Source organism: Aptenodytes forsteri, unplaced genomic scaffold (genome assembly GCF_000699145.1).
Source record: "Aptenodytes forsteri isolate BGI_AS27 unplaced genomic scaffold, ASM69914v1 Scaffold273, whole genome shotgun sequence".
NCBI lineage: Eukaryota > Metazoa > Chordata > Aves > Sphenisciformes > Spheniscidae > Aptenodytes > Aptenodytes forsteri.
Genome location: NW_008795041.1, coordinates 1,336,907 through 1,359,471, shown reverse-complemented (window position 1 = coordinate 1,359,471; position 22,565 = coordinate 1,336,907). Strand labels below are relative to the sequence as shown.

Genomic DNA, 22,565 nt, shown 5'->3' with positions numbered 1-22,565 from the left:
AAAAAAAAAAAAAAAAAAAAAGAAAAGAAAATCAGGAAGGAAAATAGAGTTGAGAGCTCTTGGTAATAGGGCATCTTTCTTATAGCTATTTATCCATCTGTCATAGGGACAATGACAGTAACTTGTCTGCATAGAGTAATCTGTTCAGCTATAGCCTGACTTATTTTAAGCAGCTAAGCGTAAGAAAGCAATTTAAGGTTATAACGCCATATTGCAGTAGTTGGGCGCTTCTTAGGAGACCAATATGCCAAGGGGGCTAACATTTCAAAAAGGAAGGAGACAGCTAAAATGGGGCCAAGTCCCCGTGCAAGTTTAGAGAGCATTCTTCGTGACGATGACACATGGCCAAGGGTAACATAAACGGGCAGCTGCTATTTATTTGCATACTTTAGTAAGTGGCCTGATTTTTGCAAGTGCTCAGCACACGGTGGGATGCGTGGGAGTCCACTCTGGGAATCGGGTCACGCAGTCAATCAAGATGCTCAGTCTGGATTTAGGAGCCCAAGTTCACGGGCACATTTACTTATGACCACAGTCATACAGAATAGGCGAGAACTCCTCGTTTTCTTTATGTTTCCATGGCATTAGCACAGGGAAGTGTCTTTCACTTTGTTTTTTACACTGTGTTGTCGAAATAAAGTTAAAAGGAGGCCCACCAGAAGACCAGTGCCCATCTGCGCTGGCTTTTTGCGCCACTGTAGACTCACGCTCTCTAAAGTTGACATGGGACAGGTCAGAAAAAATGTGCCAGGTCCATAAAAACACTAACATAAGGGTCGCTGGTACAGTGGTTTGTAATCTTAAGAAAAATGAACAAACTAAACCAAACAAAAGGAAAAAAAAAATCCTGATAAGCTCTATTTTAATAGCGTATAATTATAGAAAACATAATTATACACAGACATACACGTACATATTACACTACATAACAATGTAAAACATTAAAAAGTAACTTTCTTGTAAAAGTTCTTCTTGAAATCTACTACAGTGAAATAGAGGCTTCAGACAGATGTCCTGTAACCACCAATGCCCCTGGAATAAGCAGAGGAAGAACTTTCTTTAATATGGAACGAAAGTGCCGTAAACTCCAACAACAGTCATTTTCAAAAAAGTGAACATTTCTCAGGGTTGGGAGAAGCTTAAAAAACAAAAACAGAGAACTGAAAGCAAACTCTTTGAAACGAAAAATGAATCAGCATCATTGCTGGTTTTCCAGCAACTGTGAGTTAGCCGAACATGCTCTGTGCGCCAGATGCACGGGGGTCATCTCCGAGAGGAAAGTGGAAGAGGGTATATCCTCCCCGTGACGCATACAAATTATTCCCATTAGTGCTAATGAGAATGATACACATAAACATCCAGAAGATTACATACCATTCTTGATCTGTAAAACTGATCAGTGGAAATTTGGTTCCAATGTATGGCAGGTGGAGTCTAGGCAAAAATGGCTATTACTGGAAAAGTTAACATTGGTCCCAGACCTAACTCTCCTCTGAACTGCATTAGGTGACATTAGCCATGTTAGAAAGCCTACACCAGTTAGGGTCCTATACTGAATCTAGAAAGAGCATCATTTTAACACCAGCTTTACCTCGTGGAAACGTGCCACACTATTTGCCTCTTTCCACGGGGATTTCTGTCGGCAGTGCCCAACCTGTGACCTCGGCCAGCCAGCTCCCAACCTCCAGCCCGGCAGGGTCTATGCAGGCAGCTCTGCCGGCCAGCCGCCTTTCCTCCCGTGGGGCCCCAGCTGGCCAGAAGCACCGTCCTGGTGGCGGGGACACCCGCTCCTGGCTGCCACCTCCCTGGGTGGGCAGAGCTGGCGGCACCGAGCGGCGGCACCTCCGCTGGCTGGTGGAGGGGAACCGGGACCGCGTTGCCATCACCAGCAGGATTCATTTAGCAGATGGTGGAGCAGACGGGGGCTTGTCACTGTGATGCTGTAGGACAGACGTGCTGCAAGCCCAAAAGCCCAGAGCCCCTGGGTTGGGGGCTGAAGCTGGACTGTGGGCATACAGCCCTCCCCGGCACCACGGTGAACCCCGCAGCCTGTCTGGCAGGAAGGCTGGGCACCGCTGATAGACAGGGGAAAGAGCGATGGGATGTGAGGGGCTGTGACCTTCCCCCCCAACCCCCCAGTTACTGGGAAAATAGAATTAAATACAAATATTTTCTCTGGGGAATGAGGGCTAACTGAAAGCTCCCTGCTTTTTTCCTGATTGTTTATATTCAAGTCTATGACCGTGGAAGTCAGCCCACTTTATGCTCTTACATTAATCAAAACTTGGTGCGAAATATTATTGAGGAAAACTCAGATCAACTTTACGTTTACCATAGCCCTCTGGAAGGAGAGAAAGAGAAAAAGAGAAAGAGAAAAACAGCCTGATTTTTGATTCTGGAAATAAGTCAACTATCACATTCAATAAATGATATACCTGCTGCTTCTAGAAACAAATTCTCCTTCAAATAAATCTAGTCAAATGTATCCAAATGTTATATAAGTAAAAGAAAATACCATTACTATACCTTCAGCATAGCTGCATGTAAAGAGATCTCAGAGCGATGGTTTGCATGCTACACAGTCATGCCTCGCATGTTTAAAGCACTGCAAATAGCAGCCTACATTCTCTAGTTTCTCTTCTCCTGCTACACATGATAATCATATGATTAATTTCGGTGGCTTTCTGCATTATTTCAGTCAGCTACATTCAAAAAGTTATTTGAGGTCTTTGTAAATACAGACTGTAGGTTATATACACAACAAAAGTACATTGTTTATACAGGGGTCCAGCGTTACGTTACACTGTATAACATGACTCCGAAAATATGGGCCAAATTAATCCTAGATGCAGCTTCAGTCACTCCAGCGGCCACGCATGAGGGATGAATTTAGCCCACTGTCTTCCAGAAACTAAATCCTCAAGCTAGGGTCTTTGCCCCCAGACTGCACAATCCCGTGACTTCAAATAAATTAAACAAAACAAGTACTTGACCTCCCTTGAACCATGCAATAAATACAAAAAGAAATAGAAGAGATTTGTACCAGTGACATTGATGGGGATAATGCAAGAAGAAATCACTTGGGCATCTTGTTTCATTTTCTCCTCTGGAGTTGGGAGAGGTAGTGCTTTACTCCAATTGGTTTGTTTATCCAGTGTAGAAGGGATATTATGTATTGGATTTTTCGGCCTCTGCCCTAACATGACATCTGTATCTTCGTCCTCTGGTGGATGGGACTGCAAATGAATACATTCAAAATCAGTGTCTCCCACTCAGGCACACAAGGCTAATTTTGAAACAAAGCAGACACACAGACCAGAAATCAATTAGAGGGATGCAAGGAGGAGCCGTTCTAGCTAAGTCACACAGCACAAGCTATTCTCCAATGGAAAAATAACAGCCTGCTAATAGAAGAAAAATACCTCAACATACTGGAAACAATTTAGCGTATTTACAGTGACACTTACAGGACATCTCCTCCGTCAGAAGGGGCATGTCCTGCATTCGTGGGCAGCCGTTGCAAGCATGCCCTCAGTTACCATCAGCGGTAGACACGTGGGCCCTCATTTGCATCCGCAACCTTTTGAACACCCGAGTCCGCTGATGACTAGCGAGGACTGGCCCATATAACCATTCATTTGAGGACAAGCATCAGAAGGCCCAAAGTTTTAAAGAAGACCCCTCCGTACTTCAGGAAATCATTTGCATTTCATTTTTACGACCTCAGAACATGAGCAGACCGAAGTTACAGCCATCCAGCAGCTATGCGGTGGGAAGCGGCAGGTGCCAGAAGAGTAGCCACCACCAGAAGAAATTCAAAGGGTTATTTAGAAACCATGCACATTTTTACAGCATGCTACGAGAAGTGCTAGATACTGAAGATAAAGAAATGGAGCGAAAAGTAAACTGTGTAGAAGAAACACGGATGGTTTGTTTTCTTTTAGAAGAAATAACAAATCCCCCAACAACACCCTGTCTTGCAAAGCCGCCATAATTTCATCTAGTAAAAGAGAAATAAATTAAGTGCATTTTCATGTGGTGCTGGCTACCAACTCGGGTTTGGGGGTCTCTTTGTTTGCAAAAAAAAGTTTCCGTTTTGTTTGGAAGGGACAGAGAGGAGAAACACTTACCTTTTTCTGCCTAATTTCCCTCCCTTTTTCCATTAATACATTCTTCTATAAGCTGTGACAACTCTTCGACCAGCCCAGGACGTCCGTCTGCCTCTCAGTTTTTAAAAATGAAGCGCAGTCCCTTTCAGGCCGGCTTTCTCTTCGGTCCTGAATTCCCAGCTGCTTAACTACCAGCCTTCCCCCTCATGCCTGCTGTTTACACTTCATTTGCCAGTTTTAGTTTCTGCAGCAAACATGGTGAAGATAAAATACTGCTCTCCGGCTCCTTGGCAGGGCGTTGAGCGGGCGGGTGTTGAACACTGCAGGATCACGCCTGGGCTGCCATTGTATTTCTGCCATTCCTCCGCCCAAGCTCCTCACAAATCCCGGGGGAATTAACCGCCTCAAGCTTGCCAAACAACGTTTACGCCCCGGCCCCAAAAGCATTTAAGATCTTAACTCGGCAGCTACTATTTAAACTGTTGGAGGGCACTTACTTACCTCACCAGCGTCACCTCCCGCAGCACCCCCAGACCCGAGACAATGCACGCTTCCTCCGCCTCCCGCCCGCAGAAAACCCCCTTTTCCCACGTAGGATCTCAGTCAAACATCGCAGCCTTCTTTCTGCCTGCAGCTTTTGTGCCGATCCCCAGCAGACGTGAATAGCTCATATAAACTTCAAGCACAAAAGACTTTGTTTCCTAGGTAACTCCCCCCGAAAAAGTTTGATGCATGCATGCAAAAAAACCCAAACCCCTGCACACACGCACGGACACACACAGACACGGAGGCTGCATTTGTTGCCGATTCCTCCCCTGGATGACAATGAAGCGCCGGACAAAGCAGGCGAAGTGGCCCTGGCTGCCAGAGCTCCTCCTCTCCAAACAGTGGCATCACCAAATGGCGAGAGAATAAATACCCGCTGTCGTGCTGGCATTGCCCGACCAGTTTCTTACCGTTTAGGAAAAAAAGAAGAAAAGGGGCAGCTTGGCAAAAACATTGCAAGAGAATGAAATGCAATCGCTAACGCTATCGCATCTGTCCTGGTTCAGGCCTTTTAAAGGAGGTGATAGGAGGAGGTGGCCTTGTCGCCACGAGCTCCTGAAACCCATCCAAGGTGAAGAATGAAAGAGGGGGGGAAAAAAGTCATTATTGTGTCTTACTGACAAGAGAAGAGGCTTCTTTTAGCGCAGTAAAGTTAGCAAGTGAAAAGCAAGCAAGAGGAAGGGTTAGGAGCTGGAAGGGAGAAGAGTTGAGACAGGGCTGTTAGTTGAGGATTGCTTGTTTTTCCAGTACCTTTCTACTCCAGGGGGTCATGTGGCAACACTCAATTGGGGAAGGCGAACGGGTGCTGTTAAACTATAAATGTGAAATGTTGCACTTTCATTCAGATGCCTTTTCATTTCTTTTACTCCCACTTAGAGAACCTAGCTTGTCACAAGTATAGGATTCAGATATAAACCGTTTTACTCAAATTTGCAACACAACCCAGTAACTGCTACGGACTACCCCCAGATAGTTTCTTAAAAAAAAAAAAAAAAATTAAAATTAAAACCATACACAAAACGTTTCTGGTAAAAGTACATCATTTTTGTCTGGATAAACTAGCATCAGAGGCAAAACAAGCTGAGATTTCCACCCTATTTCCTATTGATGGGTTTGTTCCCCAGAACAGACTACTTCTCTACGAAATGCAGCTCAAGCAACTGTGCCCACAGAGTAGTTTGGACCCCTGTGAAGTCTGTGCTGATTTTGCTTACTCAGATTAGACAAAACTGGGGTGAAATCGGTTCAACCTCCTTGTACGGACATGCTCAAATTGTCCCAAGAATGCCTTGTATTGATTTGGTAACTCAAACTGTGTACTGCCTGGAGCTGAAGCAGCGCAAGGTACTTATCCAATTACATTATAAATGATCTATTTCATAATCTAAGGGATTCTTTTTGCGTGACGTATTTAAGCAATGGATATAAATAATGCTGGTTCTGAGGGCGATTTATCAAATACATTGATCACTAAGGTTTTCTGATGTTATCATTACATGTCTAAGGTTGCAATCATTGTGTCAGGGTGACAACGGCCAATTGGCTTTCTGTCATTTTTTATAATGCTTGAAAGGACAAACAGCGATGCCCACAACGTCCCTGCACCTCTGAAATCCTCTTCTGGCGGAAACTCTGGTTTGTTTGTTGCAATGTCCTGTTTTCAAAACCAAGAAGTGAAGGATGACTTCTTTTGAAATAGGAAATAAAACAAAAAAGGAGATAAAGAAAACAGGTCTGTTGATCACACTGGAAAGCTCTAGCAAGTGTTTCTTGGTGCATGTTATTATCTCCCCCTGCATTAGTTTGCAGACCTGCCAAATAATCCTATGAACGTTTTTCCTCCCAATTATTATCAATGCCGCTGTGATAGATGAACCACAAACCTCAGTTTGAAAGACTGCATTATATGGTCTCCTCTAAAAAAAAAAGCTGTGGTGAGTCTCAGAAGGCCTCATTCTCCATGTTGTCCTACTCTCTTCCTAGATACACACCTCCTGCTTTGCCCTGGTCCCATGTGCAGAACTAAAACCAAGGGAAGCCTCCAAATGAGCTGCCCATCAGACTTACAGGAGAGCAGAGGGGGGAAATCGGAAGAGGACTGTTCCCAGTTAACATTTCCAGCAGGTTAGTTTCTACCCAGGCCAGTGCAAAACCAGTTTCCCCAAGCTGGGAAAAGTCCTTATTGCAGGACAAACACCTCTGTTCATACAACGAAGGGTGTGGAGATACTGAATACCTCAACCAGTTAAGTCTACTCTTCAGATACACAAGGGTGATTTCACCCTTGGTCCTCCGGCTGAGTTTCCACCTGCTCTGAGCAGGTTGACTGCATTTAACGGGATCAGGGTTTCAACTGAAATTCAGCTTCCCCGTGGAAGGTGTTGGAGGATCTCTGGGGAGGGTTGAGACAGGGGGAGACAAACGCTGCTGAGGTGACAAGAGTTCAGGGTATGAAACTCTTTGCAATGTCCCGCAAAGGCCTATGATGGTCTTAGTGCATAAGGAGAAGGGGACAGGAGGGACCTCCTGCCCCCAGCTCCAAGCACAGCTATGTGCACGAGCCGCTCGGAGGCAAACCTCCCCAGGAGAAACAGCAGGACCTCAACTTTGGCCTCAAGCAAGGTCTGGCTATGCATCTGTCTGTCCTGTCGGTGCAGGGCTTTCCTACCTCCCCTGCGTGCTGCTCTGCCCAACTCCTCCGAGAAAACACCCGTCTGGTTACGCGTACCTACAGCCATCGTTGATGTGCCGAACTCTCAGGTCTCTAATTAAGCACAGCAGGACAAACTTCCTAGGTAGGTTCCTACCATGAAGAGGTAGGACAAAAATGGAGGTGACTGGCAGAATTTCAGTTCCTGCTGTCACAGTGGTGCTCCTGAGAAAGCTGGTGCCACCGCTACCTCGCCAAAGGGTCCCGAGGTCACCTACTGCCTGTTGCCGTGCGGTGCCTACCGCCAGGCAGCTGAGGGACACTAGGATATAGCAGCAGCCTCAGCACTTCAACACCTCTACGCTGGGGGAGAGAGAGCGCTGCTGCTCTTCAAATGTTCTCATTCACTCAGAGAACCAGAATATCTCTAAATGTCCTGAGTAAATACGTAATTAAGCAAGAAATTATTATTATATACCCAAGGCTGTTCTGGTCTGATGGGCAAATCTGCACTTAGGCAGTTTTCAAAGTGAATTTCTTTTGTGTGGGTGTGCTTGGCAAGGAGCAACGGTGATAATCAATCTGTTAAATACAAAGCCAGAATACTTTAAATACGCATTTTTCTTTAATGGGCTAAGATTGCTTCGAAACCAAATTGGTGCGTAATGGCTTGAATAGGGGTTTATTCTGCAGTCACACAAATGTGATCTGCACTTAGGCAGTTTTCAAAGTGAATTTCTTTTGTGTGGGTGTGCTTGGCAAGGAGCAACGGTGATAATCAATCTGTTAAATACAAAGCCAGAATACTTTAAATACGCATTTTTCTTTAATGGGCTAAGATTGCTTCGAAATCAAATTGGTGCGTAATGGCTTGAATAGGGGTTTATTCTGCAGTCACTGACAAATGTGAGCATCTTTATTTTCTGAGCTATCCCATCAACTTCACTTGCAGAGGTGCCATTGTGCTCGTGAAACTGCTTTGCAGTAAAAATCTTGGTTGCATATGCACGTGATCTGATTTCTCAGTGCTCTGTGTCTCTTCGATGTGAAAGTCTTTGGTTTCTGTGCACTACAACAACAAAGTCAGATGTCCAAGTCTGAACTAGTCAATAAGGCTTCCCCTATAAGAGAACGAGAAAGCGGCATTGCCGCAGAGCAATTCAGCTCACCTTCCTTCAGCACCTAACTCGGGGCGAGATCAAGCACCCCTGAACAATCTCCCCACTGATTTTAGGAAGAGCCTAGCGTTACTTGCAGGTACCTAAGTCAGGACACACAATTCACCCTTTTAGCGAATGAAATTCTTAAACCCCATCAGTGCAGTGACAAAGAAGCAATTTAGCAGTCGACAAACTTGCCAGCCTGGCAATTTATGGGCCTGCCCCATTTATTGTCCCAGAGCTGGGATCTGGAGGAGGAAATGAGTGGGCCAATAACAGGACGAAAATGCCACTTCAGCCCCTCTTCTGTTTTCCATGCCCCAAAGCTTTGAGGTGCCACTGTTGATCGGGATCTTCAAGATATAAGGGAAGACTAGTGCAAGAAGCATCATTTGCGTTAAATCACGTGCCTAGCCTGCCCTACCTATAGTGATGGCATTACAGGGGATACTGGGATTTCAAAGGTAGCGCACAGGGCGTATTGAACACAGTGCAACGGCGAGGGGAAAACCGTAAACCCAAGAATAAAGAACTAATTTTTCTTCAGGTAGTTAAAGATGTCTTGAGAACGCTAAAGCCTCATCAAGAGCATTTATCCTCAACTTGTTTGTCAAATTTAGGCATGGCTGACTTGATTCCTTCCCCCTCAGCTGTGTTTGACCATGTAGGCAAGGTGTTACCTTGCAGGACATCTCGGTGGCTGAGTCACAACCCCCAGCAGCACAGGGCCGGTGCTGGCATTGCCGACACAGCCTTGGCGAGGGCAGGAGGCAGCTAGCAGCACAGCGGTGTTCTCCAGAGGATTATTTTTGACTCCTGCTGCCTAAAAGTTGCAGCTACTAAAAAGCATAAGCGATCAGTATTATTTCTGACTTCAGGCTTCTATAGCACCGAGTGGCAGAAACTTCCTTCCCAGAATGACCTTATGAATAAAGTGGGTGATATTCACCCGAGCAGAGCATTAGCATGTAGCTTCAGCGATCGCAAGCTTCATATATGCTCCATTTCCAACAGCGAACAGAACATATGCGGGATGCTTTCACCCTGCGTGAGCACAGAAATAATATGTACTTATTAACAGTACATCCTGACTTCACGTTTGAAAGCAAACATTCACATACCGGAAAGGTAACATGTAGCGTAAGCGTGAACTAGTGTTTAATCCCACATTCACATGAGTTGAGTACTGACTCCTTCTGTGGCCCTGGGTGAAACATCCTTGTCTCCCTTTCTCTGCCTGTAAAGCCAAGAGCCTGCTGCTTCATTAACTCACAGGAGTTCAAGAAAATGGTATTGATTTACATGTTGGAAAAATTAAAGGTCTGGTAAAAGGAGAAGAAATACTAATAAAAGGTTAGCAGCTTTCCAGTGTTTTCAGAGCACAGTTGACTACTTAATTAGAAATTAACATTCGTACCTATACAGCAGCTTTCTTACGCAGTCAGCTGATGCTGAAGAGAAAACAATGGGAATACTTCTGACCGTGCTATTTCTGCTGCAAAATACAGCCCTGCTCACCTGCCTGCTCCCAACATTTATATTTCCGTATGTTTCATTCGCCTCAAGTTTTTGTTTTACCTGCTTGTGGGTGTTTTCTTTTCTTTTGGAGCATCGCAATTGTGATCTGTTAAAGTACTGACAATCCTTTAACGATTAATGTACTGCTCCAATGTTTTGACAAGGTAAAGACAAAAATAAGACGTGTTTTCTGACAGAAGTCATACCACACATGGCATTCCAGCAGACGAAGGTACAAAATAATCATCCCATGATACAGGGTAGTAGGTATTACACTTATTGTACAAATAGTGCTATACAAATTCATTCTGATGAATAACGCCAGGTAGGTTTTATTTCTAACAGCTACAGGCAGGATTTGCACACAGAAAGTGCATAGCCCAACTCGTGCCCAGACCTTAACTCAGTTATTTTTTACTGAGGCTTTGTATGGCTTCAGCACAAAACTGTGTGAAAGTTAGTACATTCAGTTGTGTTTCCCGTTGCTGTACAAAGCATGCTAAGGCAGACCGAATATTTTTGAAATGGCAGGGAGACGGAATAAAATTACCTGATGCATTATTTTCTCTTCACATTATAATTATAATTATGAACGAACTGACACTGAGCTATGCGCAATTGTGAGTGTGGATTTCCAAATATTATGGGTTTCTTGCTCCATCTCCCTTGTTTTGTTGTAACAGCTATGCCACGAGGGGTTTGAGAAAGTGTGGTCCCATGACATTCTGAACTTGAACACTGAGATTTTGGAGCCTGGCTGGATGGACTTGGGGAAACCAGAGAAAGAAAAAATGCAGAGAAAATGAAAAAGCAGTCTGAAATGCAGTTGGAATGACACAGCATCTTCAGACTCAGTGACTGGCCTCAGCAGTGCTACAGGCAGGGTTGTCATGGGAACATGTGTGAGGAATATTTCCCTCATTTTCCCAAGTCCATACCTTCCTCATACTCTCCTCAGATTATTTTTGGGGTTTGTTGTTTTTTGTTTCGTTGGCAAAAATGCCTGAACGAATGATACTTACAAATGTGTGTGGTTGTATAGTTCTTCTGTGTAGAGAGAGACTAAGTATGCTAGAGTTTTTCAGCTTTAAAGATGAATGACTGGGATGGATAGGAAAGTAAAATCATGTCTGCAAAACCAGGAGGGGCATGGAGAAAGGGAACGGGAAAGCAGTGCTCACTGTTTCTCACAGTCTAGGAACTAGAAGGGATGTGATGAAATTGTGAGGCATCAGGTTTGAAACAAACAAAAGATACATTTTCATACAGATTGTTAAAGTCGTTGTCACAGGATGCTGTTGAGGCCAAGGTGTAAATTTGCTAAAAAATCAATGCAGACAGGTTCCTTGGTGGCTATTATTCTGTATTTGATCTCTGGCTCAGGAGCTCTGTAACCAATTTCTGTATGAAACTGGAAGGATAAATCATGGGACAATAAACGGCATAAACCATGCCCTGTTCTTACACTCTTTCCTGAAGGATCCCCTTCTGGCCTCTGGGCTAAGTGGACCTTTCATCAGACAAATCAGGGCAGTTCCTGTAACAAGAGTAGACTATAAAGCTAACTCCAAACTTGTCTTGCCTGGGACACAAAAGATCCTATGTCATTTCTAGTTCTCTACTTCTTCTCCACAACAAAATGCTCTTGTGATGGAACAGTCCAAAATGTCCCTCCAGACCCATTTACACTGGCATTAGTCATTTTGGACTTGAACTCAATTGGTCTTTCTTGGAATTTGTGGGACTTTGGCATTTTCCTCCCTGTAAAAACAGTCAAGCTTAAAAGTGAATCTTCATCTGTTGTGGTTGATTTTCTCTAGATTTACTATACAATATGCAAGATCTTTGGAAAAGCTCTCAGTCGCCTAATTGGTAACAATAAAACAGCAGCCAAAATGTACAAATGTGGAAGCCTTGGCTGGTCTCAGATGTAGGTGACCTGTTTTTCAGTAGCTTTCAGTAGTGATAGTTCTCCCAGTCCTCACAGCGGTAATGTGAACATTTCTCAAAATCAAGCCGCTTATTTCAGCGCCTTAATGCATGCGTTTAACTTAGATGGTCAGTTTGGAAAAGTCAGATCCTGTAGCTTTTAAGAATTTCCTAGGTTCTTGTTGATCACTTTCAGAATTTATAAGAAACACAGAAAGGGGTGTTTATTGTTGTTTAGTATTGCTTTCACCAGCACCTTCCCAATGCATCGGAAAAGTGGAATACAGAACAGACTACTATGCCACGAATAAAAATTCTTGTGGGATTTAACATCTTTAGTTCATTGACGAATAGATGATACAATCGACTGGAACCAGATATCAAACATTACCAACAGCCCCCGAAGCAGATACGCCTTTGCAGATGTCAAAAAGCTCATGCCAAAAAGGGCAAGCTACCCAATAACAGCATTCTCAACTTTCTCTTGTAATGATATCATGAAATCATGAAGGCTGGCACAATATCAATTAGTTATTCATTGTTGCAGTGTCTTGTAAAAATCTCTGATTAACTTTCTGCCAGACAGAGCATTCATGTGCAGCTTCATCGTGCCTTGTTCTCTCTTTTTACAGTTGCCCTATGAACAAGGAGTTCTCTAAGAAATGAGTCAAGGCACTTTGGAGTACTCTGGCCTTGGAGTATTTGCAATTACCAAAGCAGAACATTGCCAGATGCCTTGAAATCGATAGGACGACAACCTCCAAGCAGCTCTTGTTTGCCCCTCCTCAGGGGAACACTGAACCTGGTCAGCTTCCAAAAAAAGGCCCAATATGGGTGGGCACAAAGCTTAATATTTTCCCTCTTGAAAAGAAAAAGGTGGGACTTGCTGATAAAGGCAAGACATCTGCATTCAGCATGACTTAATTTTGCCAACTAATACAGGACTCAGAGGGTTGCTCACTATTTATTATTATTTTGTGTTCCACAGATGGAAGTAATGTCTAAAAAGCACTGGTTGTTTTCCAAACACAGCAAAGATTCAGGCCTTTCGCCACTGCGTATGCAATTTCAAAAGACATGCCTCGTTCCCTATCTGATACTGAGAGAGCTTTATGTTCAACATACTGTCCAAACTATTATCTGTAACTAGTTCTGATCCATAACGTGGGGTGACCTCTCCTTTACCTTTCAATGACCCTACCACAGCTCTAGCTTTGATGATGACTTTTAAAGAAGAAACAGGTAAGCCTGTTTCTCCTTTACGTCTTCCTACTCTTTTCTATGCTGTCCCTTAACATCAAGATATCTTCTTTCAGTTGTATCCTAAGGCCTGCAAATTTAACCAGTTCAAAGCCTGCAGCGATGGTGACGCTTTCCTCGAAATTATCCAGATAAGCAGCCAAAAAGCCAGAATAGTCAAACTAATCAAAACCTTATCATGCATTTCATGCTTTCAAATGAGAAACAAAACTCCTCCTATGGACTGGCTAGCTGACATTTTGGTCCCTGGACGGGTGCTTTACACTGTGACTCCTCTACCATTACAGTATTTCCATAAGGTTAATATAGTGGATTAGGATGAATGTACTTGGATTTTTGAGCTAAGTAGGTGACGATTCAGTAGCTACACACTTATAATGTACTCACAGGTGTAGCATTTCTGTAGATGCCTGTCCCTGTAGTATGCAATTTCAAAAGACATGCCTCGTTCCCTATCTGATACTGAGAGAGCTTTATGTTCAACATACTGTCCAAACTATTATCTGTAACTAGTTCTGATCCATAACGTGGGGTGACCTCTCCTTTACCTTTCAATGACCCTACCACAGCTCTAGCTTTGATGATGACTTTTAAAGAAGAAACAGGTAAGCCTGTTTCTCCTTTACGTCTTCCTACTCTTTTCTATGCTGTCCCTTAACATCAAGATATCTTCTTTCAGTTGTATCCTAAGGCCTGCAAATTTAACCAGTTCAAAGCCTGCAGCGATGGTGACGCTTTCCTCGAAATTATCCAGATAAGCAGCCAAAAAGCCAGAATAGTCAAACTAATCAAAACCTTATCATGCATTTCATGCTTTCAAATGAGAAACAAAACTCCTCCTATGGACTGGCTAGCTGACATTTTGGTCCCTGGACGGGTGCTTTACACTGTGACTCCTCTACCATTACAGTATTTCCATAAGGTTAATATAGTGGATTAGGATGAATGTACTTGGATTTTTGAGCTAAGTAGGTGACGATTCAGTAGCTACACACTTATAATGTACTCACGGGTGTAGCATTTCTGTAGATGCCAATGTCCCTGTACCTGCAGATGCCAATGTCCCTGTACCTGCAGATGCAGGACAGATCTATCCCTACACTGAGGGCTGGCATTAGACATACGCATCAATTAAAAGTCAAATCCAGGTCTGACCTGTGGAGTTTAAAATGGTTTGAGGAATGCAATGGCTCTTAGCACAGGGCAGAATTTAGCTACTGTGGCACCCTCATGGGTCAAACACCCTGAGCCACAGAGGTACCAAAGTCCTGCTGAAACCAGTGGGAATTAGGGACACAATCAGAGTTAAATTTCTGGATCTGGGTGCATTTCCTTTAATGATGATAAATACCATATTGCCAACACTGATTTTATTTCAAATTAGTGCAGCAGGGGCAAGTCAGCACAGACATACAGGACCAGATCTTCAGCTGGAGTTCCTGCTTGGCTGGCTGCAAGGACAGGTGTGAGAAATGAAGCATCTGAAAAAACTGTAGGTGGACACTGCAGAACAGGACCATTGCCCATACATACATGGAAGCTGTAGCTCCTCGTAGCTGGAGAAGTGCTGCTGAGCCTATCTGCACCCACGTGAGCCTCAAGCCAGCACTCAAAGCACTTGAGTTCTTGGCTCCTGGCAATGCTAATGCAAGGGCTGAAATTACAGCACTTACTGAAATTACAGGAGGCTCCTGGAAGTGCTACCTAAAGCAGGAGTGGAGCATGTGAAGGACTGTGGAGGAGTGTGTGAATGAGTGTGTATGTGTGTTAGCCATACATGAAAATAAGAGGTTCCTCAGTGGAAACATCCACCGTGGGGCCAGCTGCTGGAAGCTGTGACCTGAGTTCTGTTACTTAACAGTCTTTAAGGTCAGCTGTGTTGTACCTGCACAGGCTTGGGGAGGGTGGTGGCCCTTGTGAAGCATTGTCACACTTAGGTCCCACAATGCTAATAACATGTTTGTGTGTGATAGCTGAAGTGAGAGACTTACTGGTAGCAAGTGCCGGTCCTTTATCGCTTGCCTCTTTTGACTGCGGATTGCGGGGAAGGGAGGAAATGGGGGAGCCACCACAGTGATGGGGCCTTGGACTTTTTGCTCTCTGTTATCACCTCGGCTTCGATGTTCTGTTTTGGAGGAGAAAGAAGATATAAGTCTTTCAGAGTGTTAAAAACATATAAATATCTCTATTAACAGCACAACAGAGACACGAACAGGACGTGGACTCCAGAGATGAAGGTCCTCTTCTTCTCCACTGACCGGTACCTATGATCCCTGTTGCAACTGAAGGGGAGAAGCACCTCCAGGACATCCAAGCCCCTGAAAGAGCAATGCTCATACAACACACCCCAGCGTGTGCACTGAAGCTGAATTCTCCCCAAATGGGATTTATACCCTTCATCCCAAGTGACAAAGGAGCTACCTTCTAGGCACTTGGGATCCGAGTCCTGATTCCCAATGGGAACCTGCAGCTCCTGTTGCCTTGAAATGTTGAGCTGCAGTAACGCCTGCACTCTACCCGTATAAAATATACCCCTCTGAGGAGAAAGAAGGAAACACAGCCCCAGGTAGGATTTCCTTCCCTGGCTGCATGGCAGCACCAGGTCCTGAGGTTCAGCTTGACATCATGAAGTTGTTGCAGTGGCAGCTCTGTGTGCCGGCATGGAGGAGATCATCCTGGAAAAGTCAAGATCTCTCCGCCCCATGCCCAGAGGAGTGTTCCTTCCCCATGGGGTCACAATATTCGGTCCTCTTCCAGCAGCAGTCCTAAGTCTCTGAAAGCTTCCAAGTGAATGGGAGAATGCTCATGGACTTCCCATCTCTAATTTTAGGTGACAGTCAGATAATTACTGTTTCCACGGAGTGCTGCTGGAAGGGGATGATGGATTCACCTGATGCACATAGCTACGGTCCAGGCAACAATGTTTGCTGCTAGCATAGCTGTTTTCTGATCTAATGTTTAGTTTTAATTACTCCTGGTTAAATAGATTAAGAGATAATGAAATTTTGATACAAGAAATAGGTGAGACACAATAAACATGTTTAGGGTAAATTTCCGATTATAATTTCACTCCAATATATGCAGATATTTGGAAAATAAAATAAAGCAGCACATGCCAAGCTGCCTGCTGAACCTGCACAGCGGCCGTTAAACGCGGAGGATGGGAAGTTGTCAAAACAGAGATTTGTAACTTTAAAATGATGAGGCATTTTCTGACAGCTGCCTTCCCGTGCTGCTGTCAGGATTTCTCCTGCCCACAAGATGGCAGGCAGAGATCAGTCTGGTCCTGGGACAATTGCAAAGCAGAGCTGCTACGAGCAGAAAGGCCAACTTCTGCTCTACTCCAACACTACTGTGATTGCAATTCGGCTGTATCGCTCTTTGCAGTGCTATGAAGACATACTGCACCCTCAGTGTGTTCTTGAGCTAAAATCTGTAGAGGGGTTCAAATGTGGTAATTAATTGGAACGTTGTATCCAGCTAACAGACGCTCTGCAGATCTGAGTAATCGATTATTATTATAACCTGGTAACAATAATAAATGAGCAAGGCAACGATAGCTGTTGGTGCAAAACAATTCCAACACAGGAGGCTGCTGCTGAACATTTTAAGGGTGACTTGCATGGATTTTCTCCTTCCTCATGTCATAGAAGAAAGACAGGCTTGTATCCTACTTCTACGTGCTTCCTGGTAAAAATTTTCCCTTGGTTATGTTCCCAGTGAAAAACCGACCTTTCCCCACCTTTTGCCTTCCCCGTAGTGTGCTGTTGTAGGACACCATCCAGACGTTTGCACCTAGGAAATTCCCTTTATAGCAGGGATCCAGGAGTCTGGTTGTGACCTTGATTGCTCCCGCTTCCTCCCTGTGTCGCATGATTCGGTTTTGAGGCTACAGGTCTCCAGTTTGTTAGGCAATGTCAGGCGGCATTCCCTGGCCTGGGGAGGGGACACCTACCCATCCCTTCCAAACTGTCTGGGGTATCACCTGGCTTTCAGCTGCCACCCTTGAAGGATGCAGGTCTCCTCCAGTATCGTGTTTGGAAACCCCATGCAGACAGCTCAGTTTCTGTGGAGGCTCTGTAATACCACTGGGCTTCAGTTTAGTTTCAGGCCTTGGGAAGTTAAGTTCTATCTGTCCTGGAGCTGAGGCATTGTTTAACATCTGTTTAGCGGAGGGAGTCAGGATGGCCTTGTTGAAACACTCAGTGCCTCCATCCTTTTGGGGCTAGTGCATGGATTTGCTCACACAATTGAGACGTATCCACTTTAATAGAAAAACATATAAACAAAGAATGTAAAAAGGAAAAGTAAAAAGTCCTTTTCAGTTCTACTCTAGTAATCATAAACAAGCCGAAGAGGGCACAAGCCTTTTCTACTGTTAGAATTTTTTCAGCTTTATTTCTTAGCCTGAACACCTAAGTCCCAGTGGAAACCAGTGCCCACAGCCTTGTGCCTGTGCCTGAGCACCCTGCTGCTGCCTGGAGGGGACCGTGGAGAGGCATCACGTGTGTGGAACTGGAGCTGGAGCATGTGCAAGCACCTACCTCTGCGCAAGGCTCGCAAGTGCTGCTTGGCGTGGTGGTGCAGCTCCTCCACGCAAGGCGGCCTGGTGGAGGGGAGGAAGATGTTTCTTTGCTGATGCCAAGGTGCTCGGTAGTAGACACTCAGTTTGCTCTCTGCATCCAGGTTGGAGACAGCTGTAGGATAAAACCAGAGTGCAAGGTAAGACTCCTAGCCTCTCTTACATCAACCTAGCTGAAAAGCAAAGGCTCTTGCTTGGAACAGCAGTGCCAAGAATGAGCACTGGGGATGTTAAAGCACCTCTCCTCCCACCAAATAACAGTGACCATTGTCTTCTCGTGGTTTCCATACCACGTTATACCCCTTAGCATTTAGACAATGCCCTTTTGCCAGATAGCAAATGGCTTTATGGAAACAAGTAGGTGCAATGATACTATATTGGTGTTAAATATATGGACTAAAGGGATAATCATTTTATAGATAGCAAAATGAAAATGCAAAGAAGCTACGCAACCTTCCCACCATGACATTTTGAGCAAGGGCAGAGGGAGGAATGGGTCTTCCATTTACCCATTCTCCTGCCAATATGCTCTTTCACTACATCACGTTACACACGACTAATTTCTGACACAGGTTGCTAGCTCACTGCCTTCCAGCCCGTAACGACTGAGATTAACTGCCCGCCCTGCTGAGTGACTTTAACTGTCACCTATCAAAAGAGGTTCCCTTAATAGACAGAGACTTCTGAGGGACAGGAACGCTTCCATTCCTCTACAGAGAAATCTCAGAAGTCTGCCTCTGAAAGTTACATGCACCAAGTCCACTAAAGGTTTGAGAGAATTTCTCAGGAGCGCCAGGACTCAGGGGAGATGCGCCCAACCTCAGCGTATGCAGTAGCTAGCTTTCCAAGGGCCAAAACAGGAGAGGAGGGCCATGGGGGATGCCAGCGCTCTGCCCCGGCTGAACGCACACAGCAGGCTTGTCCCACCTGTGCTCAGCAGCCCACATAAAGCAGCAGAGCACGTGGCATGTCCTCAGCTATAGCACCGAGCTTGCTCCTTCTTCTACAGGCTTCGGTACAAACAGCCTCTCCAGTTGTCTCCTCTTGTAATGCCAAGGACCCGTTGCAGCTGTTTGGCTTACAGGACAATGCAGCGCGATGCAGGCAGGCTCCCTCACGCATGGGAGGAAGGGTGGTGGAGGGGTTCCCTTCCCAGCGAGGAGCCAAACAGCCAGCATGCCTCAGGTTGGTCCCCCCACTGGCCACGTGCTCCTCTCCTTCGCCCTCATCTCTCTTGACCAGCAAGAGCCCAGAGGAGCTGCCATAAGTGGAGCAGCGGCGGCTTCAATCTCAACACAGTCCCACACAACGCTGATGGCCAGAGCCCTCTTCCACGGAGAACACTACCAGGGATTTGTAACTCTGTGTTAGCAACCCAGCCTGTGTGCCAGCCCCCTTCTCCAGCCTCCTCCTTGCCCACTGAGATGATGGGTATTTTGCAGCTGGGCCCTCCCCTTACGTTGCTTTTACCACTCCAGGCAAGCACAGCCCCCAGCCCTTGCGCAGCAGGGCCCTCGCCGCTTCCACAAGAGAAGGAGAAGGGATGTGCCGCTGTTGTGGGATACCACCAAGGGGGTGGCCAAGCCAGAGAAAGGGGTAGGCAGCAGGACATCCACAGCAGTATGTTGTCTCCAGCCAAGGAAGTAGCATGTTTCGGGGCTCTCATCTACTTTCCGTGCTTTTGCACTCTCCGACCTGCAGGAGCAGTTGCCCTTTTCTGAGGGGGAGTCAGTGCAACATGTGCTCTCTGGTGGAGATGCTTTCTTTAATGCAAAACAACATTCACGCGGGCTGAAGGCACACCAGTGCTTTCCATAGAGAAAGGAACTGGGAAAGTACAGTAGGAGAAGAAGAAGGAGGGAGCAGACACAAGAGGAGAAACCCAGGAACCATGCTGCCACGTGCAGGATGCTGACAGACTTTATCGGTTTCCTTGGTAAGAAAAAAAACAGTTCACAAAACTTTGCAGGTGTCATGATGGAAGTGATATAATATGGTGATAGACCTGCTGAAGTTCAGGTTCTCAGAGCTTCAGCACCACCGAAGGGACCCCGAACTCTGTGTCCAGTAGGGAGCCTTGCTTTGCTTCTCAGTGGATTTTTGCAGGTGGGGTTTCACACAGTTTACAGTATGTTTGCAGTGCTGCTCCATGCAACTGGCCATGGTGTCAGTGCAAGGAACGGCACCAGGGTGAGAAAAGAATGATTGATAATGGGGGGGTTTGTAGGATGAATGATGGCAACCTCTAGGTGTTCATCATGAGGATTTACTAATTAAATTATCGACATTGTAACAACATAATGTTGCCAAATCACAAGCAGAGCTTTTGATGGCTTGTCTGTCTGTCACCACTGCAGTAGGTGAATATCTCACTATCATGAGCTGATTTGTATATTTCCTTTACCCCTTGAGGGTAAGGAAGCACTGTGTCTATTTTACACACAAGGTACCGAGACACAAAGTAACTTGCCCCGATCCTGTTCTGAGCCACACTGCCTCCTTGGGAAGCTCAGCCCAGCACAAAAATTTGTAAGTGATAGTAATGACACCCCACCCATTCTTTATATCGCTGAGGATATGTGATATTCATCATCACAAATTGTACCCTGGAGGCTAATGAAACGGCAGGCACAAGCAGTTCCTCCCTACTCCCAGAAAAAAACTGTCTAGACTGCAGCTCTAGCAGTTGTCTGTGACGGAGCTCAATAAGTGAGTGGAAAGTTTTACCTACTTACGAAATGTTCAGACATTTCATTAGACTAGAATAGATTTCACTGCAAAATTTAACTTGTAGAAAGCTCTTCTGGCTTTGGCAGCAGTGTTTTACAAATAAGAAGAGTAGGAGTTGGGTTAATATACTTTGCGTGAGACTTAAAAATGAAATCAAGCTAATACAATTCTCCTACACACTTGCTGTTGTAGGCACACATTGTTGTTCACAGATAAAATAGCATGACCTCTTGGCCATCCAACAAGTCTTCCTTAGCCGTCAAACCTGGCACAGCTGTGCATAGTGCTGTACCAGAAAAAATAAAGCACAAATACCTTGCTTATCTTCAAATGATAGGCACTAAGAAGCTTACAGTACCCTGTGCCATGGCCCCAGCCAGCACGCATCCGTATCTTCTCACCTTTCCCTGCAGGAACTCTGATTCACCGTGTCAGGGAATATGCCCCACTGACACCAAGAAAGCAGAAATATTGCACAATACACACTGAACTGAACAGTCCTTTAAAATACTCAAAAGCTGGAGTGGATTTTCTAGGTCGTCCAGAATATAAACTAAAAGAGCTGGCAAAAAAGCCGCGACGGGATGAATGTTCTCAGCCTGCAGTGGGGGAGAAGCTCAGAGGGAGGGAGAAGTGCTGGGTAGGGTAGAGGACAATGCTGGCCCAAGGACAGATAAGTATAAACCCGCCACAAATGCAATTAGGCTGGATGCTTGAAGAACAGAATCCCAACCTCAGAGCAATGAAGCTCTGGAAAAGCCTCCCGGAAAGGGGAAAGAGAAGGAAAAAGCTAACCGGTAAGTGAGAGAGCGTGCACCCTTTCTGAAGGGGATTACCAGATGTGAGTGCCTGCTTCCACTTCATTCCTGGCGCGTTGTCCTTTGCACATGTCTTTCCGTGTCCTTTGCACATTGCCTGTGCTCCTGCAACGACATCTCACCTGGCCCCTGTTCTTTGGGCATGGGCCCCTGGGAGCTGGGCACCATGGCTGGGAGCTGAAGCCAGAGGATGCAACCGCAGGAGCAGACCATGAGCTTTCAGGACCACCGAACGTCTGATTTCCTGCACAGGGTTGAATCTTTTACCTCCACTAAAAGAAAAAAGCCAACCCTGTGGTGGGGTAATTCAGCAGTCAAAGACCACTGGGCTGAGATCTAGAAGACCTCTGCAGTCAAAGCTTCACCATATACTTCTGCTAAGAGCCTGGGTTAAATAATAACACTCCCTGTGCCTCGGTTCTGTAAAATGGGGATAAGGTATCTCTTCCAGCCAGCACTTCCTTTCACTCGGTGTTTTACACTGCAGGCTGTTTATACAATGCCGAGCCTGAGCGTGGCTGTAGCCCCTCAGCATCATCATAACACGCATAATAAATAAAGCAATACAGAAACTGTAAAGCCACAGTCTTTAAATTATTAACAGCTGGACACCACAGTGAATGAGAAAAAAAGCCCGTACAGATATAGGAAATGCTGCATTTTAGGCATCAGATCTAGATTGTTAATATATTTTTAGTGTGCGCTTTGATCAATTTAGAATATACAAGTGAATCATATAAACTATCATGTTCATTTCATTCCTGAGTTAAAGTAATTGTTTTTTTGTCTTGTGGGATGACAAAACGACAAGAGACCATTTAAATGGATTCTCCATTACATTCTGTGGATCCATTAACGTTGGCTGGTTTCCTGACAACCAATGTCAAACAGACATACACTAATGGCTGTTCTCATGAGAAGATTTTTGAAGGTTTCTAAATAGCTGTTTTATCGAAGTTGATCATATTTATCGTTTATAGACCCTTCTCGTCTTCACATCCTCTCGTTCACTCTCCCTCCCTCCTTTAGCAAAGCAGAAAAAGGATCCTGCCGTAGCAGAGCTGGATGTGGATGCTTGAAGGTTGTGTGGCTTTAGTGCACTCAGGCATGGTTGTTCTAATAATAACACCACAAAGGCCAAGGAAGAAAGATTTCTGCTCTATTTATTTGATAGATTCAGGGTTTCCCCCCCCTCCGTCTGCTTCTCTAGACGCTTGCCTCCCCCCCCCCCCCCCCCCCCTCCTTTTCCCTTCTCTTTTCTTC

The 22,565-nt window shown here is 45.2% G+C and overlaps 1 protein-coding gene across 1 annotated transcript in view; it reads right to left on the bottom strand.

Moving 5' to 3' along the window:
* Positions 1-21,446, bottom strand: part of NHS (NHS actin remodeling regulator) — a 28,334-nt gene extending 6,888 nt beyond the window's left edge. The window contains 5 exon segments of the mRNA XM_009276929.2: positions 3,044-3,236; positions 5,406-5,468; positions 15,164-15,297; positions 17,717-17,869; positions 21,425-21,446. Of these exon segments, the coding sequence (XP_009275204.1) occupies positions 3,044-3,236; positions 5,406-5,468; positions 15,164-15,297; positions 17,717-17,869; positions 21,425-21,446 (565 nt within the window).
* Between the last annotated feature and the right edge of the window lie 1,119 nt (positions 21,447-22,565).